The sequence below is a fragment of the Ochlerotatus camptorhynchus genome, unplaced genomic scaffold, assembly GCF_037179485.1.
Source record: "Ochlerotatus camptorhynchus isolate MF236.1 unplaced genomic scaffold, CSIRO-AGI_Acam_v1.1 ptg000308l, whole genome shotgun sequence".
Classification (NCBI taxonomy): Eukaryota; Metazoa; Arthropoda; class Insecta; order Diptera; family Culicidae; genus Ochlerotatus; species Ochlerotatus camptorhynchus.
Genome location: NW_027040796.1, coordinates 896558 through 915251, shown reverse-complemented (window position 1 = coordinate 915251; position 18694 = coordinate 896558). Strand labels below are relative to the sequence as shown.

The following is an 18694-nucleotide window of genomic DNA, read 5'->3' as shown; positions in this document are numbered from 1 at the left end:
AAACCATGAGACAAATTTTACTCATCGCTGAGTTCCTGCACTTTTGGCGATTATGAGTGAACTAAACTCAAATTTGAGTCGTTCTCATTCGTCGTGCAAAAGCTGCCGTAGTCTAAAACCGAAAGGACGGTTGTTCGGTACATCTTCCGGGTGGGCTCCCCACCAAGTTCCGGTAATTGTACAAAGAAAATTAATCCTTTGCTGGCATTTTTTGTTTCAGATACGCAATATATTTCCCCCCCTGTGCAATTGGAATCGAACCACACATCAAAATACCTAAAAGAAATACTTTGAGTGATTGTTTTACACATTAGCTGAAGCTGTAACTGTGCAGGATGATGCTTCCTAGAAAAAACAACCAACTCAGTTTTCTCCGGAGAGAATTCGATACCCAGCTTCATTGCCCAAGTAGACAAATTGTCTAAGGTATCTTGCAATGGTCCTTGCAGGTCCGGTGCACTCGGCCCTATAACGGACACAACGCCGTCATCTGCAAGCTGCCTTAACGAGCAATTTTCATCAAGACAACCATCAATGTATTTTACATAAAAATTATAAAGAAGGGGGCTTAAACATGAGCCCTGGGGGAGACCCATGTAACTAATTCGTGAAGTTGTCGAGTTTCCATGAGAAAAGCTCATATATTTCTCAGACAACAAGTTGCTCAAATAGTTGTTCATAGTTGGTGAAAGCCCACTATTGTGGAGTTTATCCGAAAGGTCATCGATACAAACAGAAGCAAAAGCCCCCTTAATGTCCAAGAAAACTGAACCCATTTGCTGTTTTTGCGCATAAGCCAGTTGAAAGCAACGCAATACAGTCGCTCGTTCCTTTGCCTCATCGAAATCCAAATTGCGTATCTGAAAGTAGACCATTCGACTCGACCCATTTGTCTAGACGAAAAAGGATAATTTTCTCCAACAATTTCCGTATACAAGACAGCATCGCGATGGGACAGTACGAGTTATAATCCGTCGCGAGTTTACCGGGTTTTCGAATAGCGATCACTCTTACCTGCCTCCAGTCATCCGGAACAATGTTGTGCTCCAGAAAATGATTGAATAAGAATTCCACCATCGAAAACGGGGAATCTATTGCGTTACTACCCGACGAACGATCACGGACGTTGGTTTGCACCGACACCGCGCGAAGCTGAATATCCAACTGTCTTAAATTGATATCTCATTTTACTACAATTAAATATAAAATAGGCCATTGTAAAACTTATGTGGCGTGACATTGGGCCAACAGATATCAATATATCAGTGCCAACATTTCAAAGGGGCGTAATTGTATATGTAAACAATGGCTTTAGCCGTCGATTTCACACAAAGCGTGAAAGTGTGGAAGCCTTATTTTTGATGGTTGGTTGGTGTCTTTATTAAGGAGATTTTCAGCCAGACGCTGGTTCATCTCCGGCTTATTTTTGATTATTCTCATTTACACCTAGCAATTTCAAGAGCACAAATATCAACTCTCACGAAACATACAGCAAATAAGGAGTTCCAATTTCATGAGCGGTGTCGCAACAGTGTCCGAGATTTGGGCTCTAGAAAACATGAAGGGATAGGTCTAATCAGCCATCTTTGGACTCTTCAAGGAATCACCTTAAGCCTAATAAATTTGTGAAATTCTAATCAATGCGGGTATTTCCCATTATAAGCTGTTTATATGAAGTCGGATTATTGTTTTTTTGTATGGAGACGCTTCATACGTCTTGGTTAAACTATATTTAAAGATAATCTCTATCACTTCCAGACCTGACCACCACGCATTCGAAGATGACCAGCTCACAACCGGTTCAGCGATGCATCGTCCCGGGCTGCAAGAACTTCCTGCAGGAATGGTACGCCCCGTTCCCCACCAACCTCCATCTGATATCTCGCTGGAAGGAGTGCATCGAAGTCGGCACCGGTCAACTGTTGCCTACAATAAGTCGCATCCGTAAGAATCGCTCCGTAGTATGTAGTATGCATTTTCTTGGCTATGATCCGGACGATCCGCCGTGCTACCGGCAACCAATGCTGTATTTCAGGTACTTTAGACTATGGACAAATCCCAAGATTTAAATAAACGAAAAACTATTTATTTTCTTTGCAGAGACGACTTAGTCGTGGAAGTCGAACGTTGCTGCATGTGCAATCGTATGGACATCAAGGAGAACATGACGGAAAAGGATGCATCCATATCCGAATCTTACACCTTCGAACAGATCGCTACGCAGTATTTTGGATCCGGCTCCTTCGACGAAAACGCAACGGAGGAATACCTCTGCGAAGAGTGTGTCGTCAAATTGGACATAATGTTTAAAATTCAGCAGAGCACGTCCATTGCGAGGAAGGAACGGGATGCCTTGCGAGCTCGGATGACTAGAGAGAGAATCCTGTTCAAACAGAATAAACTTCAGCAAGGTATCATTATCTCTCAGAAGGATTTAGATGCAGTAGTTAATAGTGAACGAACAACTTTCGTCGACGAAGATGATTACTCAAGTGACGATGCAGCTTTAGCGCCGCTACTATCGGAGATAGTTAAGCCCAGAGGAAGATATGCGCTCAATCCGGAGTTAAGGGAAAAGTGGGAAAAATCACGTCTTACATGCTACCTCTGCAAAACAATCTACGAAAGTACGGACTTGCTGTTGAGTCACCTGATGCTGACACACGTGGATCAAGAGTCTCTGCACTGCCAAGAATGTAATATTAGCTTCAAGCGCTCACCGGAACTGAATGCGCACCTGGCAAAGCATGACCCTGAAGGGCGACCATTCAAGTGTAGTCACTGTCCGCTGAGATTTGCCCAGTTGTCCGGAAAAACTAAACACGAATCCGACCATCACGATCCTACCAAGATCAGGAAAGCTGCCAAGCCCAGACCGAAGAAGTTCGTGTGCTCCACCTGCGGTAAATTATTCCGCGACCGAAATGACTTGGGTCGTCATGAACAGTTCCAACATAAGGGAGAACCTGTTGTTCACTGCGAAACCTGTAAAAAGCCTTTTGCTTCCAGACGAAATCTCAAACGACACTTGATGCTGGTGCACCGCGGGGAACGACCATACGAATGTAAATATTGTAAAGTTACTTTCAAACAGTCTCAGGGACTGCTAGACCATGTCAACGAAAAGCATCGAGAAGAGAAAATAAGGGATAGTGAAAAAAAAACCTACGCTCCAGACTATACTTGCAGTGTGTGTACCGAAACGTTCGTGTCTCGCCGTCTATTGGCTCTTCACAAGAAGAAACATCTGCTTATCGAAAGTAATGGGTCTAGTTCCCTCATTAGACGCAATGCAGGCGAATTAGGAAAAGAGCTCGTTTGCAACCTATGTGAAGGTATATTTCCCAAGGGTACGCACATCATCACACACTTTCAAACGGAACATCCCGGTACTAAGTTGGATTACTATCCATGCAGCGTATGTGGGGAAATTTACTTCAACAAACAGCAGCACCTTATTCATTCCTACACACATACCGACAAATACGCCTGTGATGTGTGTGGCAAGCAGCATGGTAGTAACGATCGACTTCAGCTGCACCGGCACACAAATCACGGAATTCCCCTGGCGGAAGAGTTTCTCCGCGAGTGCCCCCATTGCAATAAGAAGTTTTACAAGGGCAGCTACTATTTCCGACATGTCAAAACGCACTCGGAAAATCAATGGGCTTGTGAGATTTGCAATAAAAGCTACTTGCAGAAATTCCAACTGACAATCCATATGCGCACCCACACGGGCGAGAAGCCGCTGGTTTGTCCCGGTTGTTTGAAGAACTTTGCAGATCCCACTACTATATGCAAGCACAAGAAGCAGTGTGATCTATTTCAAGAGCTAACCCAACGAAAGGATTGATTGTTGTAAGAAATCTCGATAATAAAGATACAAAAGAACATTTTTAGCGGTAAGATTTGAACAAATTACGTTCGGTTGTGTGTTTTTTTTCATTCGATGACATCTCTGTTCTATGTATAATGTCCTTGAACTTAAGATCAAATGATCTATTAGAACAACCACAAATGAGACAAGCAATGTTATTATTAACGAAACATTTTTTCCCTTGATTTGTTTTCCGTCGATCTTGTTTTCCGTGCTGAGCACGAATGCTACCGACGCCAGGGAGGTAGCTCCCACCCTGCCTATCGACCCATCAACTCATGAACCGGAGACCAACGGCTTTACTTCCCTTCCGAAGGAAGGCGTGATCAGAGTTGTTATTCCCCAGAACATCCCGGTGGCTCCGACTGGGATTGAACCCAGGCCTGCTGGGGTGAGAGGTTATCACGCTTACCACTACACCACCGGCGCCGCTATTATTAACGAAACATGTCCAAGTAGATTCATACAGTTATGCGCATCATTTACGATTTGTTTATATGTAAATCAGATGTTCTAGATTCAATGTCCGTCGTAGTGAAAAATAATCCGAGCAGATTCATAGAGTATGCACAACAATTTATCAAATTATCCTGGACTTTAGGACCAGATGATTCTCTAGATAAATCACGACTGGTACAATGCCCTTAGCAAACAGATGTAAGCAAACTACACATAGGTATCGTTTATGATCAATTTCCATGTTTTTAAGATGTTCTAGGTTATTCAAATCATCCTGGAGCTCAGATCAAATGGTGTACTAGACTACCAAGGACTAGTACTCTGTCCATTCCCGATCTGAAGGGCAGATTGCTTCCAGAATGGACTCACTCCGAAATGAAAGTCCAGAAGCTTGACGACCGATCTAGACCATTCTGGAAGGTAGCCAAGGTCCTGAAAACTCATCCCAAACCCGTTCCACCTCTCAGAAACGAATATGATGACGAGCATGTTGCTTCATCCGCAAAGTCCGCTCAAAGATCAGGTTGCGCAATGTGTTCAAAACCTAGATGCATCCACTTGTGTCGTGCGTCCGGCGGATATGATTCCAGAACAAAAGATTTGCTCAGCGCTGCAATGCACCAAGAACACCCGGGTTTGACGGTATATTCAACTTAGTCTTGAAGAAACTCAGCATGAAAGCTTTTGTGACCGCTATCTCCAACAGATACTTGGAGCTGCACTACTTTCCAACTGTCTAAAAGGTTGCAAAAATCATACCAATTCACAAACCCGGTAAGGATCCAGCATTGCATTGTCTTCAAGTTATAAACCAATCAGCCTCCTTTCAGCGGTGAGCAAATTGTTCGAGAAACATTCGCCTTCCGGAACAGTTAGGGTTCAGTAAGGGGCACTCCACCAATCATCAGCTAGTACGGGTGATGAATAACATTCGAAGTAACGGAGCTATATCCAAGTCTACAGCCACGGCATTGTTAGACGTCGAGAAAGCGTTTGACAATGTCTGGCACGATGGGCTTGTATACAAGCTTTGTAACTTCAAAAGCTCCTTTTCCGCTCGCATGTAGAGAAAACCGTAGTGTTCTGCCCTGGTTAGGTGTCTGTATCCGCTGATTTGCCGCAGTCTCTTTTTTCCAATTTCAAACAGGTCTGTTAGGACTAGGAACTGTAAATAATAATTAAAATTTCAAAAGAACTAAAGTTGGAAAAGACGCACTGTCCATAGCAACGAAACAAGTCCAAGCATCTTCAGAGGTTTATGGGCATCATTTAACATCCATTTCATAGTAAATTAGATGTTCTAGGTAGTGAAGTTTAATTCACTCGATCCACTAGATCAACCACGACTGGGACAATGTTCTTAGCAGCGAAGCATATTCACACGATTCCCAGAAATATGTCGGTTGCTTTGAGATGCAAAAATGTCTCTTTGAAAAAATGCTAGAACAAAAGATGTTCCATACAACCTAAAATTATCGAAACCATCAAAAAAAGGTTCTGTTCAAAATCAATAGGATGCTAATTGTATTTTTTTTTTCAATAGTTCCTTAGTAATCTCAAGAATACGAGAGTAACACCAACCGGTGGAAACTAACGATTTTAAATTGGCTCACTACTTGACTAGCCTATTGGTTCCATGTATAAGCTTACCCCATTCTAGTCGAAATTCTAGTACTACACTATGTTTGTTTTGGTTCGCTATGAAAATTTGACAGATTAAATGCGGGGTTCGTTGATTTTCCTATGTTTCGAGGGGTGCACCGATTAGCTTGGGACCGAAGATAGTACCAGAGCTGAGCCAAAAAGTTGAGCACGTTTGTTCGGGACCTGCTGGCCTTAGAGTTACCTCTATGGTTATTTCTATGGTAACATATTGTAGTACTAGAATTTCAACTAGAATGGGGTAAGTTAATCGATTTGCTTTAGACCAATAGGAATGTGATACTTTAATCGATTTGCTTGGGACCAATAGGCTAGTCAAGTAGTGAGCCAATTTAAAATCGTTAGTTTCCACCCGTGGGTTGATCCTTTGTGCTTCCTTATGAATGGCAAGAGATGCTTTTTAAGGCACTCTTCCGTGTAAATCGCACCGTTGATTGTTCCACATCCGCAAATAGCCTGCCAGATCAGGAACTTCTTTGCAAATTTCGATAATTTCTTCTTTCGAATAACCTCCGGAACATCGAACTTAGACTTGGCAACGAAATATTGGCTTTGACGTAAGTTTCGTGATCCATCACGATGAAACACGATTTGGTGAGCAACTTCGTGTAAAGTTTCCGGTTGCGGGTTTTCGCAGTGATTTTTTGCTTTTCATTCCGATTTGGGGCTTTTTGCACCTTGTAAACATGTAACCCAGCTCGCTTTATGGTTTTCTGCCCAAAACCGACTGACTCCTTGGACTTTTGAGCGACATCTCGAATTTACATGTTTGAACGGTTTTTGAACTGTTGCACCTTTTTCCTGGCCATTTTACCACAAACGAAGCTACAGGCGACTAATACCATAGAGGTAACTCTAAGACCAGTGGGTCCCGAAGAAAATCATTATTATTTTTGGCTCACTCAGTACCAGAACAACGGTCCCAAGCAGTCCCAAGCTATTTCACTCACCCCTGCATGTTCTGCATGAATCCACACACCCCTGATGTTATCTGTCAAACTTTCATAGCGAATCAAAACAAACATAGTGTAGTAATAGAATTTCAATTAGAATAGGGTACGTTAATCGTTTGCTTGGGACCAATAGGCTACTAAAGTGGTGAGCCAATTTAAAATCGTTAGTTTCGTATTGATTGTTGCTAATACCATAGAGGTAACTCTAAGACCAGTGGGTCCCGAAGAAAATCATTATTATTTTTGGCTCACTCAGTACCAGAACAACGGTCCCAAGCAGTCCCAAGCTATTTCACTCACCCCTGCATGTTCTGCATGAATCCACACACCCCTGATGTTATCTGTCAAACTTTCATAGCGAATCAAAACAAACATAGTGTAGTAATAGAATTTCAATTAGAATAGGGTACGTTAATCGTTTGCTTGGGACCAATAGGCTACTAAAGTGGTGAGCCAATTTAAAATCGTTAGTTTCGTATTGATTGTTGCTAATACCATAGAGGTAACTCTAAGACCACTGGGTCCCGAAGAAAATCATTATTATTTTTGGCTCACTCAGTACCAGAACAACGGTCCCAAGCAGTCCCAAGCTATTTCACTCACCCCTGCATGTTCTGCATGAATCCACACACCCCTGATGTTATCTGTCAAACTTTCATAGCGAATCAAAACAAACATAGTGTAGTAATAGAATTTCAACTAGAATAGGGTACGTTAATCGTTTGCTTGGGACCAATAGGCTACTAAAGTGGTGAGCCAATTTAAAATCGTTAGTTTCGTATTGATTGTTGCTAATACCCCGTTCACATTACAGCCTATATCACGTAATATACACAGCAAAAAAAGTTGTTGAATATTACATCGAAACCGCTGCAACCAGGTCAATCCATCGGTTGTGTAATATCACATTGTACGATGTACATCGATTTTGCGAACAAAATTACATCCATTGATGTAATATTGTATCTGCGTTTTGCTATTACATCATTATTTCATACATCAGCTTGAATTACGTTGATCGATATTACATTTTTTTTTTGCTGTGTAGGTTGTCTTGCAATGAGCACTCATAAATAGGATTTCCAGTGAAAACTAGATGTATGAGTGCTCATCTTAGAGGTAACTCTAAGACTAGAAGGTCCCGAAAGAATGTGCTCAACTTTTTGACTCATCTCTGGTACTCTCTTCGGTCCCAAGCCAATCGATTCACATTAGCTCAAAACATAGAAAGATAAACTGAATAATGATGCTAACTTAAAATTGAAAAAAATGCAGATGGGATTACCGGCAAGGTCCCGAAGAAACGAGCTCAACTTTTTGGCTCAGCTCTAGTTCTACTATCTTCGGTCCCAAGCTAATCGATTCACCCCTCGAAACATAGGAAAATCCACTAACCCCTCATTCTATCTGTCAAACTTTCATAGCGAATCAAAACAAACATAGTGTAGTACTAGAATTTCGACTAGTCAAGGCTAGTCAAGTAGTGAGCCAATTTAAAATCATTAGTTTCGTATTGATTGATGATAGAACCAAAAGATTCTTGTACATTTGGTGAAATTATGGTACGTAGACGATCAGAAGTGATGTTTTTGTGCTACAATTTATTAAAAAATGTAAAGATGCCATTTTGAAAAAAAAAATTACCAGATCTAAAATGGCCGAATTTTTGCAAAAATGTGAATGATTACCCATAACACACAATTATGCAAAGTTTCATAAAAATCGGAGAAGGTCAAGTCATTTTTTTATCCTGAAAATTGTGAAGTTTGATCGGGAGAATACTAGCCTAAATATAAAGGTTGAACACGAAAAAAACCGGACACATTGAAAACGCTGCCATTAAGGCATTTTTGAGCAATTTTTTTTTTCAAAATTTCGCTGAATCAAGCTAAGAGTTTATAGAATCACAGTAGGCATTGGTTGTCAGAAAAAGTTCATTTGTTTACGTCATGGCTTCACCGGAGCAAGCACGTCGCGATTTGATCCTGCACGCTCGAATAAAAAATCCCGGTCTATCCGCTCCTGGCAGTTTTCGATCAAATTCCTGGGCAGGAATTTTATACCTCGGTTGACCGGAAGAATGTAAAATCAAATCGAAATCGAAACTCCCCAAAAAGTTCTTTGTCTGGCAAACAATCTGCAGTTGTAGCAACAATCAATTCGAAACTAACGATTTTAAATTGGCACACTGCTTGACTAGCCTATTGGTCCAAAGCAAATCGATTGACGTACTCCATTCTAGTCGAAATTCCAGTACTACACTATGTTTGTTTTGATTCGCTATGAAAGTTTGACAGATAAAATGAGGGTTTCGTGGATTTTCCTATATTTCGAGGGGTGCATCGATTAGCTTGGGACCGAAGATAGTACCAGAGCTGAGCCAAAAAGTTGAGCTCGTTTCTTCGGGACCTTCTGGCCTTAGAGTTACCTCTATGGTTGTAGGCTGAAAAGCGAAACTTTCGCGTTACTTCTGGGACCATGAACCAGCAAATTTACCAGGAGGAGTGCCTACAGAAGAGACTACTGCCATTTCTGGAGCATCATGAGGTGGATTGCCTATTCTGGCCGGACTTGGCAAGCTGCCACTACTCAAATTCCATCAAACAGTGGCACAGCGAAAATGGCATCACAGTGGTTCCCAAGGAGATAAATCCGGCCTATTGAGGAATACTGGTCAATTGTGAAGCACATACTGAAGAAAAAGGGTGGAACTGTAATTGACCTGAAGGATTTCAAGCGGAAAAGAAATTAGGCAGCCAAACTATGGTAAAAAGGAAGACTGAAACAATGGTCTTATAATAAGCTTAATACCTACTAATGTATAGCTGTTACATTGAACTATGAAAAATAAAACGTATTTTTAAACCCCAACAAGATTTTCGTATTCAACCTCTATCTTTTAAAAGATGGATTTACTAAAAACTTAATTTGACTTAACGTTAGTTTTCTATATTAAAAATAATGACCGATGCTCCAAAGAGCGATGCAATTGTTGCAAGGCAATATTGACGAGATTTCCACCATTATTGGCAAACGTTTCTTTGTTGCAAAATGGCGAATTGATGTATTAAAATACTTCTAGGTAGGTAGGTATCGGCATGAACATCCAATACTCATATATGGAATTACGCCTCCTTCCGGAACGAATCGCATAGTGTGCCTCGATAGACAACAATGCCAGACTTCATATTGTGTCGGATGCGGAACGCGATGCCTGGTGCAAGTCCTGAAGCTAATGTACCGATAATTATCCCCATGTCCGTCCGTGTGGTATCATGTCGACGCGACTACAACATACATCAATTCCGACTATTAGATATGTACCGACTCAGAATGATATTGAAATGTATAATGGAGGTTATCGATTTTCATTGATGTTTTGCTCGGCATATGTACGTCAGCATGTATTATTCTAGGCATTTTGCTCTTCCGTGAGGTGCAGTGGGAGTGGTAGTGATTTATCAGTTTAACTAGTAAAATAATCACTGCTTCAAATAAGAATTGAATTTTGTTTAGCAACCTATGCGACATTAACAATAATGAGCTTGTGGACAGTTTTTCGGAGATTTAAGACCCACCCCAACAAATTTTCAAAAATCATCACTCACCAATCCTATTATTCGTATCTTCCTTCAAGGGAACATGCATAAATGACGTAGTATTTGAGAGGTATGAGGGGTCTAAAATGTATCAAAAATATGCTACGTCATTTTTGGATGGTTCCTAATCAAATAGATCATTAAAGATTTTAGTGCGCCTATGTGAGTTCGTCGGCATCTACTTCCGTAAAATGGTAAAAAAAAACAATTTTCCAGAAAACAAATGTCAACTCAGTATCAAGATTAGTACAACAACAAAACACATCCCTTGTACCTAAACGCGAGGGTGCAAAGTTGACTCCCCTGCTTTTTGGTATTATCAACAATCAATACGAAACTAACGATTTTAAATTGGCTCACCACTTGAGTAGCCTATTGGTCCCAAGCAAACGATTAACTACCCTATTCTAGTTGAAATTCTATTACTACACTATGTTTGTTTTGATTCGCTATGAAAGTTTGACAGATAACATCAGGGGTGTGTAGATTCATGCAGAACATGCAGGGGTGAGTGAAATAGCTTGGGACTGCTTGGGACCGTTGTTCTGGTACTGAGTGAGCCAAAAATAATAATGATTTTCTTCGGGACCCAGTGGTCTTAGAGTTACCTCTATGGTATTATTAGATAGGAACGGATGTGATTTTGATAATGTGTTCCATGTCGTATTCAAACTAACATCAATTACCGTACTCGTTTCGTAAATGGGTCATTTAGGTCAAGCACGTTACTCTTAATGGCTCGACACATTCCACTTCGAAGCCGATGGGGGAATTAGGCGAATTAGGCCAGTCACTGCAACATATGTCAAGTCAGTGACTGAGAACTACTTTGTTCAGTCATTCTCTTAAAAAATATACTTGAGATGTTAGTATAGTGAAAATAAAACATGGGAAATTAATGTACCTATACTAACAAAACCAAATCAAGAGTAATCAAATAAAACGTACTTCAATTAATTTAAGCAATGATAATATGGACCTTTTGTACAAATTTTCCATTCAATAAATCACCGAGTTTTGACACGTGTCACATTAATTTAATTCGGCAATCAACTAGCCACACTTTATCGCGTAATCAATCGGTGACGGTGAGTAAACAAAACCTACAATCAATCAAGTGTATTTCAAATTACTTCAATTTAAATAATTAAACATTCCTTGCATTGGCAGTTAATTTTCCTCACATGGCACAGCAGCCATTTCCTTCCACGATGGAAATTGCTACTCGTCCACCCCACACGTTTGCAGCCCTATTGACGAGTGCACGGATGGATTTGAGTTCACTCACTCGACAAAAAGTGACACAACAGCGGGGCCCTGTTTACTAAAAATGAACACATATGTGTTCATTTTTAGTAAACAGGGCCCCGCTGTTGTGTCACTTTTTGTCGAGTGAGTGAACTCAAATCCATCCGTGCACTCGTCAATAGCCCCTATGGAACTCGGTTCGTAACCATCCGTATTAATCATAGCCCGGTTATACCCACATGAACAAAGGTCAACAACGCGCGTGTCGCACAACAACAAGGAGCCAGACCAACCACCGTTCAACTTCTTTTGCACGGGGTCAATATACGCAGTAAAGTGGTCAAGCATGCTTTGCTTCGTTCACATTTTAAATCGCATTGTTGGCCCATATCGACGATTACAACTAAACGAGCGAAGACCAAGGATATTTTCAGTTTGGTTTCCGTTAGAAATCGTGTATTTATCAAAGTCACTTTTATGAGAAAACCCTTATCGATTGAAATGATGTTTGCTAATGACGATGCGCAAAAGTATTCCGGACGAATTTTTGCCCTTTTGGGGTGGGGATGTGGATATACGTCATCAAACCATCGTCACACGAAGCACGTCACCTATAGCACGAAGAAAGCTGTTAACCTCTCCGGCTGATTAGCATAATATCGTCCTTTCGTGAGATTATTTTTAAACAGTAGGAGGTATGGGGTTGGTTATGATGGGTTGCGGGCGTGGCACTGTCTGACTCGAGATTGTGGTTTATTTGTGTTAATTTATGGCAATACGATACAAAATTACAAAACATATCCCCACTGGTCATTGTGTTATTACTTACGAACAATTTACGAACTAGGATCAGTCTAATGCCTTGATCAGAATATAGAGTTATAAAATGTTACAAGGGTGTTACAAAAATCAATAATACAAACGTCACGAAGATAGTGAACATGTAACGTGTTATAACTCCATAGTGCGAACATAGCATATGCAACAATTCCAAGGAAATGTTCACGAGAGTTCTGAGAAGAATTTAAGTCCCTCTTAAATCGAAAGGGTATATCAAATGATTTTTTAGGAACACTCCAAAGTAATTTTAAAGTGAATTATGGAAAAATGCTAATTCTCGTGAGGATTATTAAGAATGTGCGAAAAAGAAATCGAATGATTTGCAAACAAATACATCTGGAGTGAATTTTTAAAATGTCATTTTACCATGCAACATTGCGGGAATTGCTGTATACTTATTTTAAAATTTACAGAGTTTTGAAAAAAAAATCAGAGGTATTCAGACTCCGATGCTTATACCTTCCAATTTCGTTAATTGACTCAGAGAAATGTTGGGGAAAGTACACCATTTGTGCACGATCTGTTTGCGCTGTTCCGGAGAGTACTTCGCATTGTCACAGAAATGCAAAGAACCGACACTTGCGATACACGAAACTGTTGGTCGAAACGTAAACAATGATTCAGCATGATAACACTAGTTTACAAAACAACATAAAAAGTGTGAACTTTAGTGGTTGACCAACGTTTCTAATGCAAAATCCTACGCTGAATTCAATGCCGTGGTCAGAAAAAATTAAAGTAGAGCCATTTTTGAGATATACAAAAAATTTGATTTTTTTAATTTTGGACAAAAGTACGATTACTAAAATGTCAATATCTTTGGAACTAGTGCACCAATTTTAAATCTTTTTTTATGAAAGTGAAGCTAAATAAATTTGCTATCGTTCACTAGAATATTATGTCTTAATTAAAAATTTAATTTTGAAGTCATTTAAAAATTTACAGCATTTTTTTTTTTATTTTTCCTGCGAATTTTCCATAAAAATCTTGTTTTAATCAACATTTTTAATGGGATAAAAAGATTCAAAAAATCATTCCATAATTTATTCTTAAAGTCCATTAAAAATTGGAGAAAATGAGCCTTTAATGGATGAAATCGGTTGGAAATTGTCGAAGTTATGAAATTTTTTGTAAAATCATGGAAATTTAATGTTCCAAGTTTGGCCGTTGTCCCGCTCCTAGGTTCATGCACCACTTCCAGTAAGCCTTTCTGCGGACGTGTACGCATACGGTGCATTTCACTAACACTACCAGCTGTCACGCAAAATTAAATGGGATATTTTCAACAATATAATTTACGCTAGTGTTTGTGAGACCGCTCGGCGAGAACCTAACGCAACCAACACAATTTGACAGCTTTCTTTCTTTAACATTGCTTAACGATGTATACGACAAAACGTGAATTCAAGTGTAAAAATGATCCTCGAAAGTTTTGTTACGCGTGTGGCAACTATATATTTACAAAATCGGTCAATTTCACTGCTTCGTTGCAAACTGCATACAGGCTTTATTTTAAAATTGATCCTGGAGACTTTGACGAACCGTGGATTCCAAAAGTATTATGTAGTTCGTGCAAAACGTGCTTGGCTAGGTGGATGTCAGGCGCAAGGTAAATTGATTTTTTGAATAACTTTCATATAAACAATTTATGTACAGCATGGTAGTGCTTTGTTCTTTCCTGATCGACATTATCTTACTTCATCTATTTTTGATAAGTGTTAATGTCTTACTTACTAACTCACTTATTTGTTATCTGTCAGTCGCTATTTGTCCTTTGACATGCCCACCATATGGCGTCGACCGTTTTGTCATGCAACGGATTGTTATTTCTGCTTGACAAAAGTTAAGCAACAAGGACGTCACAAAACAGTTGAGTATCCACAAGTGGCTTCTATGACAAAACCTGTTCCACATTCCTGTTTATCCAAAGCGGAAACGAGCGCCCTCTGTTGAATCGACCATTACAAAAAGTGAGGAGGAATTCAAGGAGGAATGCGAGGAAGACTTCGAGGTGGAATTGGAAAGAAACCCAAAACTGTTTACACAATCCGAATTTAATGATTTGGTGCGAGATCTCGACTTATCGAAGGAGAAATCCGAATTGCTGGCATCACGCTTGAAAGAACACAACATGCTGAGCAAGGAGGTCAAATTTTCTTGTCACAGGAATCGTCACAAGAAATTTGACAAATATTATTCTACAAAGGACAAGGCATGTTTTTGCCATGACGTAAACGACTTGTTTGAAGAGTTTGGTGAGCCATATGATCGAGCTGAATGGCGTTTATTCATCGATAGCAGCAAGTTGAGCTTGAAAGCCGTTTTACTGCATCAAGGGAATGAGAAACCTTCTATTCCATTAGCTCATGCCGTTAATATGAAGGAAACGTATGAATCAATGGCTCTATTGCTCAATTTGATAAATTACAATCAACACAATTGGAAAATTTGTTCCGATCTTAAAGTGGTTGCCATGTTGACTGGATTGCAACAGGGATACACAAAATATATGTGTTTTTTGTGAAAATGGGACAGTCGAGCTCATAAGGAACACTACGTCCGAAAAGATTGGCCAAAACGGGATAATTTCACAATTGGTAAAGACAACGTTAAAAATGATCCTCTTGTGGTAAAAGAACGCATAATACTTCCACCACTACATATAAAACTTGGGCAATTCAAAAATTTCGTCAAAGCGTTGCAAAAAGAAAGGCCGGCATTCCAGTACTTGAAATCAGTATTTCCAAATTTATCTGACGCAAAGATAAAGGAAGGTGTATTTGTTGGCCCACAGATAAAAAAAAACTGCTCAATGATTCCGCATTCAATACAGTTTTGACACCAGATGAGGAAGAAGCGTGGAAATCGTTCCAGCGTGTTGTCACAACCTTTTTAGGAAATTTCAGAAGCCCAGATTATGAGGAAGCCGTCGATTAATTGCTCAAAAATTATGAGAAAATAGGTATAAATAAAAAATATTGTGTTTGTTACATATAATTAATTTCAAATCCTTTTATTTCACTGAACACAGGTGTGAATATGTCTTTGAAGATACATTTCCTACATTCTCACATGGATTTTTTCCCGGAAAATCTTGGTGACGAGAGTGATGAGCACGGCGAACGTTTTCACCAACAAATGAAGATGATGGAACGTCGTTACCAAGGGTTTTGGGATGAAGCAATGATGGGTGACTATTGTTGGTTTCTGATTCGAGAAACAAGTTCAAAACATCGAAGACAAAGTCATTCGATTCTCAATCATTTTTAATAAAACCTAAATAAATTTCTTTTGTATCAACTCGGTTTTAAATCCTGATATGCCTTAATCAAATTGATATGTAGGGAAAAGAATCTCCCATGAAAACTTTACATGCGATTTGGATGCTTACAACGACACCTAGAAAAAGAACTATAAAGCTGTTGTATTTCAGCAACATTTTTAAGTGTTTTACAAAAATGCTCATAACTTCGACAATTTCCAACCGATTTCATCCATTAAAGGCTCATTTTCTCCGGTTTTGAATAGACTTTAAGAATAAATTATGGAATGATTTTTTGAATCTTTTTATCCCATTAAAAATGTTGATTAAAACAAGATTTTTATGGAAAATTCGCAGGAAAAATAAAAAAAATGCTGTAAATTTTTAAATGACTTCAAAATTAAATTTTTAATTAAGACATAATATTCTAATGAACGATAGCAAATTTATTTAGCTTCATTTTCATAAAAAAAAGATTTAAAATTGGTGCACTAGTTCCAAAGATATTGACATTTTAGTAATCGTACTTTTGTCCAAAATTCAAAAAATCAAATTTTTTGTATATCTCAAAAATGGCTCTACTTTAATTTTTTCTGACCACGGCATTGAATTCAGCGTAGGATTTTGCATTGGAAATGATCATCACCTTACCGAGTTCAAAAATGCTGTAAACTAGTGTAATCAGCTGTTTAAACGTCTTCTGAAACAAGCAGGGATGTTCCAAAGTCGTGCTTAGACATTCTGGGACACCCTTTAAACTAATTTTCAAGATCGCAGCCACAGGAAAAACAATTCAATCTTTGAAACAAACATTGTTTTACACTATACTTAGCACAATTTTCTCTGTTTTAGATTCTGATTCTGAGATTTAAAAATTTTTGCGAGAGATTTATTTTTTTTTTTGGGATTTGGGGGTTTTGGATTCTGGGATATGAAATTTGGGCTGTGTTCTGAAACTAACAGGAATATTTTACAGGCCGGAGTTTTGTTTTGAGATTGTGAACTTAAAACGGAATCCAATTTTAGAATTAATTAGGAATAGTAGAACAGTCCGCATCGTGCTTTCTTGCCGTGCGGATCTATTTGTTTTTTTTGCTAAAGGAAGTGTTACTACTATCTAAAGCTACAACAAATTTAAACAGCACTTTTCAGTGCTCAACCTGTAAAATTTCCGAAAATGTCTACCTTGTTCAACTCTTATTTCTCTTCGATCCTTGTTTGGACCCTACCCGAGGTAATCCTTCTTGGATATCGATTTGGGAAATTTCTCTTCGATCCTTCAGATAAAAATTTACTGCCGCCATGGTGCCTAAGCGCAAAAGAAAAGGGCAAACTCTTGATCCCCCTTCTGATGAAATTAATTTGAGCAATCAATTTGATTTGCTCACGGATGATGAGAATGATCCATCATCCAAGTAAAAATTATAGTAAACTTTCCCGGCTTAATGCCAAGAAGGAAAAGATTCCCCCTATTGTGATAACCACTTCCGAATTCTATGCTCTTCGCATGGAATGTTTGAACTTCGTGAAAGTTAAGTTTTCACTACAAATTGGACGTCGAGGTGAATGCCGTGTATTGGCTGAAACCTTGGACGGATTATCTTACTGAGAAGCAGCACAATTTTTATACTTACGACAACAAAACTGAACGTGTGCTCAAGGTTATCATGAAGGACTGCCCAGTAGTGAATCCCTAGATCAGATAAAAGATGAACTGGCAAAATTACACTCCAAGTAATCAAAATGAAAATGAAATCCCGTCCTGGCGATTCGCGCAACGGAATTTCTAATGATTTTCATTTAGTTCACTTCAAGTCTAGTGAACTAAACAACCTTGAGGCCTTAGAAAAAGCTAGCCTTATGCTCCATGTCCGAGTGAAGTGGGAACCCTTCAGGAAGACTGGAGGAAATTTCCAAAACCTCACCCAGTGCCATAAGTGCCAGGAATGGGGTCACGGAACAAAAAATTGCTACATGGCAGCTAAATGCATGAATTGTGGTGATTCCTCTCACGGAAAGGACGACTGTCCTGTGAAGGAAGATCCTAAGAAATTTAAATGTTTAAATGGTGGTGAAAACCACAAATCCAATTTTTGGGAATGTAAGACTCGCAAAGCGATCCTACAATCTCGTTCTAAGCGACAGGTTCGCTCCACGTTCCCAAGCAGGTACAAATTCCCCTGCTGTTAACAACGGCCAGCGAGGAACAAATTCTACATTCGTACCCGTAGGTTCAAATATCACCCCTGCTTCATAATGTTTCATCTATACCTACTCCCCTCACTGCTAACAATGTTCAGCGAGTTAATGGAGCTACCTATGCTGCTATTGCAGTGGGTAGAAAAAATTGAATTTTTACAGAAATCATTAATTGAATTGATTTCTGATATGCTTAAATCTAACTCCATGTTTAATGCTATTCAAACTGGAATAAAATTTGCGAACAATATTGTTATGACTTTGAAATTCAGCAATGGATTTTAAATTATTAAATATTTTAAATTGGAATGCTCGATCTCTTAAATATAATGAAGATGAGCTATTTAAATTTTTGAGAGTTCATAACGTGCATATTGCCGTTATAACTGAAACGTTCCTTAAACCTGACCATAAGGTTAAGAAGGACGCAAATTATTTCATTTATAGAAATGATCGTCTTGATGGACCCTGTGGAGACGTTGCCATCATTGTTCATAGACGAATCAAACATAAAATTCTTTCTTCATTTAAAATCAAAGTTTTTGAAACTGGGAGTTTCTGTTAAAACAAAATTTGGACAACTTACGTTGCCTTA

The 18694-nt window shown here is 39.2% G+C and overlaps 2 protein-coding genes across 4 annotated transcripts in view; one reads left to right on the top strand and one right to left on the bottom strand.

Annotated features, from left to right (window-relative positions):
* The window catches only part of LOC135707333 (zinc finger protein 25-like), a 32478-nt gene extending 28604 nt beyond the window's left edge, over positions 1-3874 (top strand). The window contains exons 1-3 of one of the 2 annotated variants that reach the window (XM_065229145.1): positions 1625-1646; positions 1759-2035; positions 2101-3874. In XM_065229145.1, the coding sequence (XP_065085217.1) occupies positions 1782-2035; positions 2101-3853 (2007 nt within the window). In that variant the 5' untranslated portion in view covers positions 1625-1646; positions 1759-1781 and the 3' untranslated portion in view covers positions 3854-3874. Of the gene's footprint in view, positions 1-1624; positions 1647-1758; positions 2036-2100 lie in introns of those variants that run through there. The other variant, XM_065229144.1, reaches the window with a different exon arrangement.
* The window catches only part of Klp54D (Kinesin-like protein at 54D), a 47234-nt gene that overhangs the window by 22104 nt on the left and 6436 nt on the right, over positions 1-18694 (bottom strand). The window lies entirely within an intron of this gene.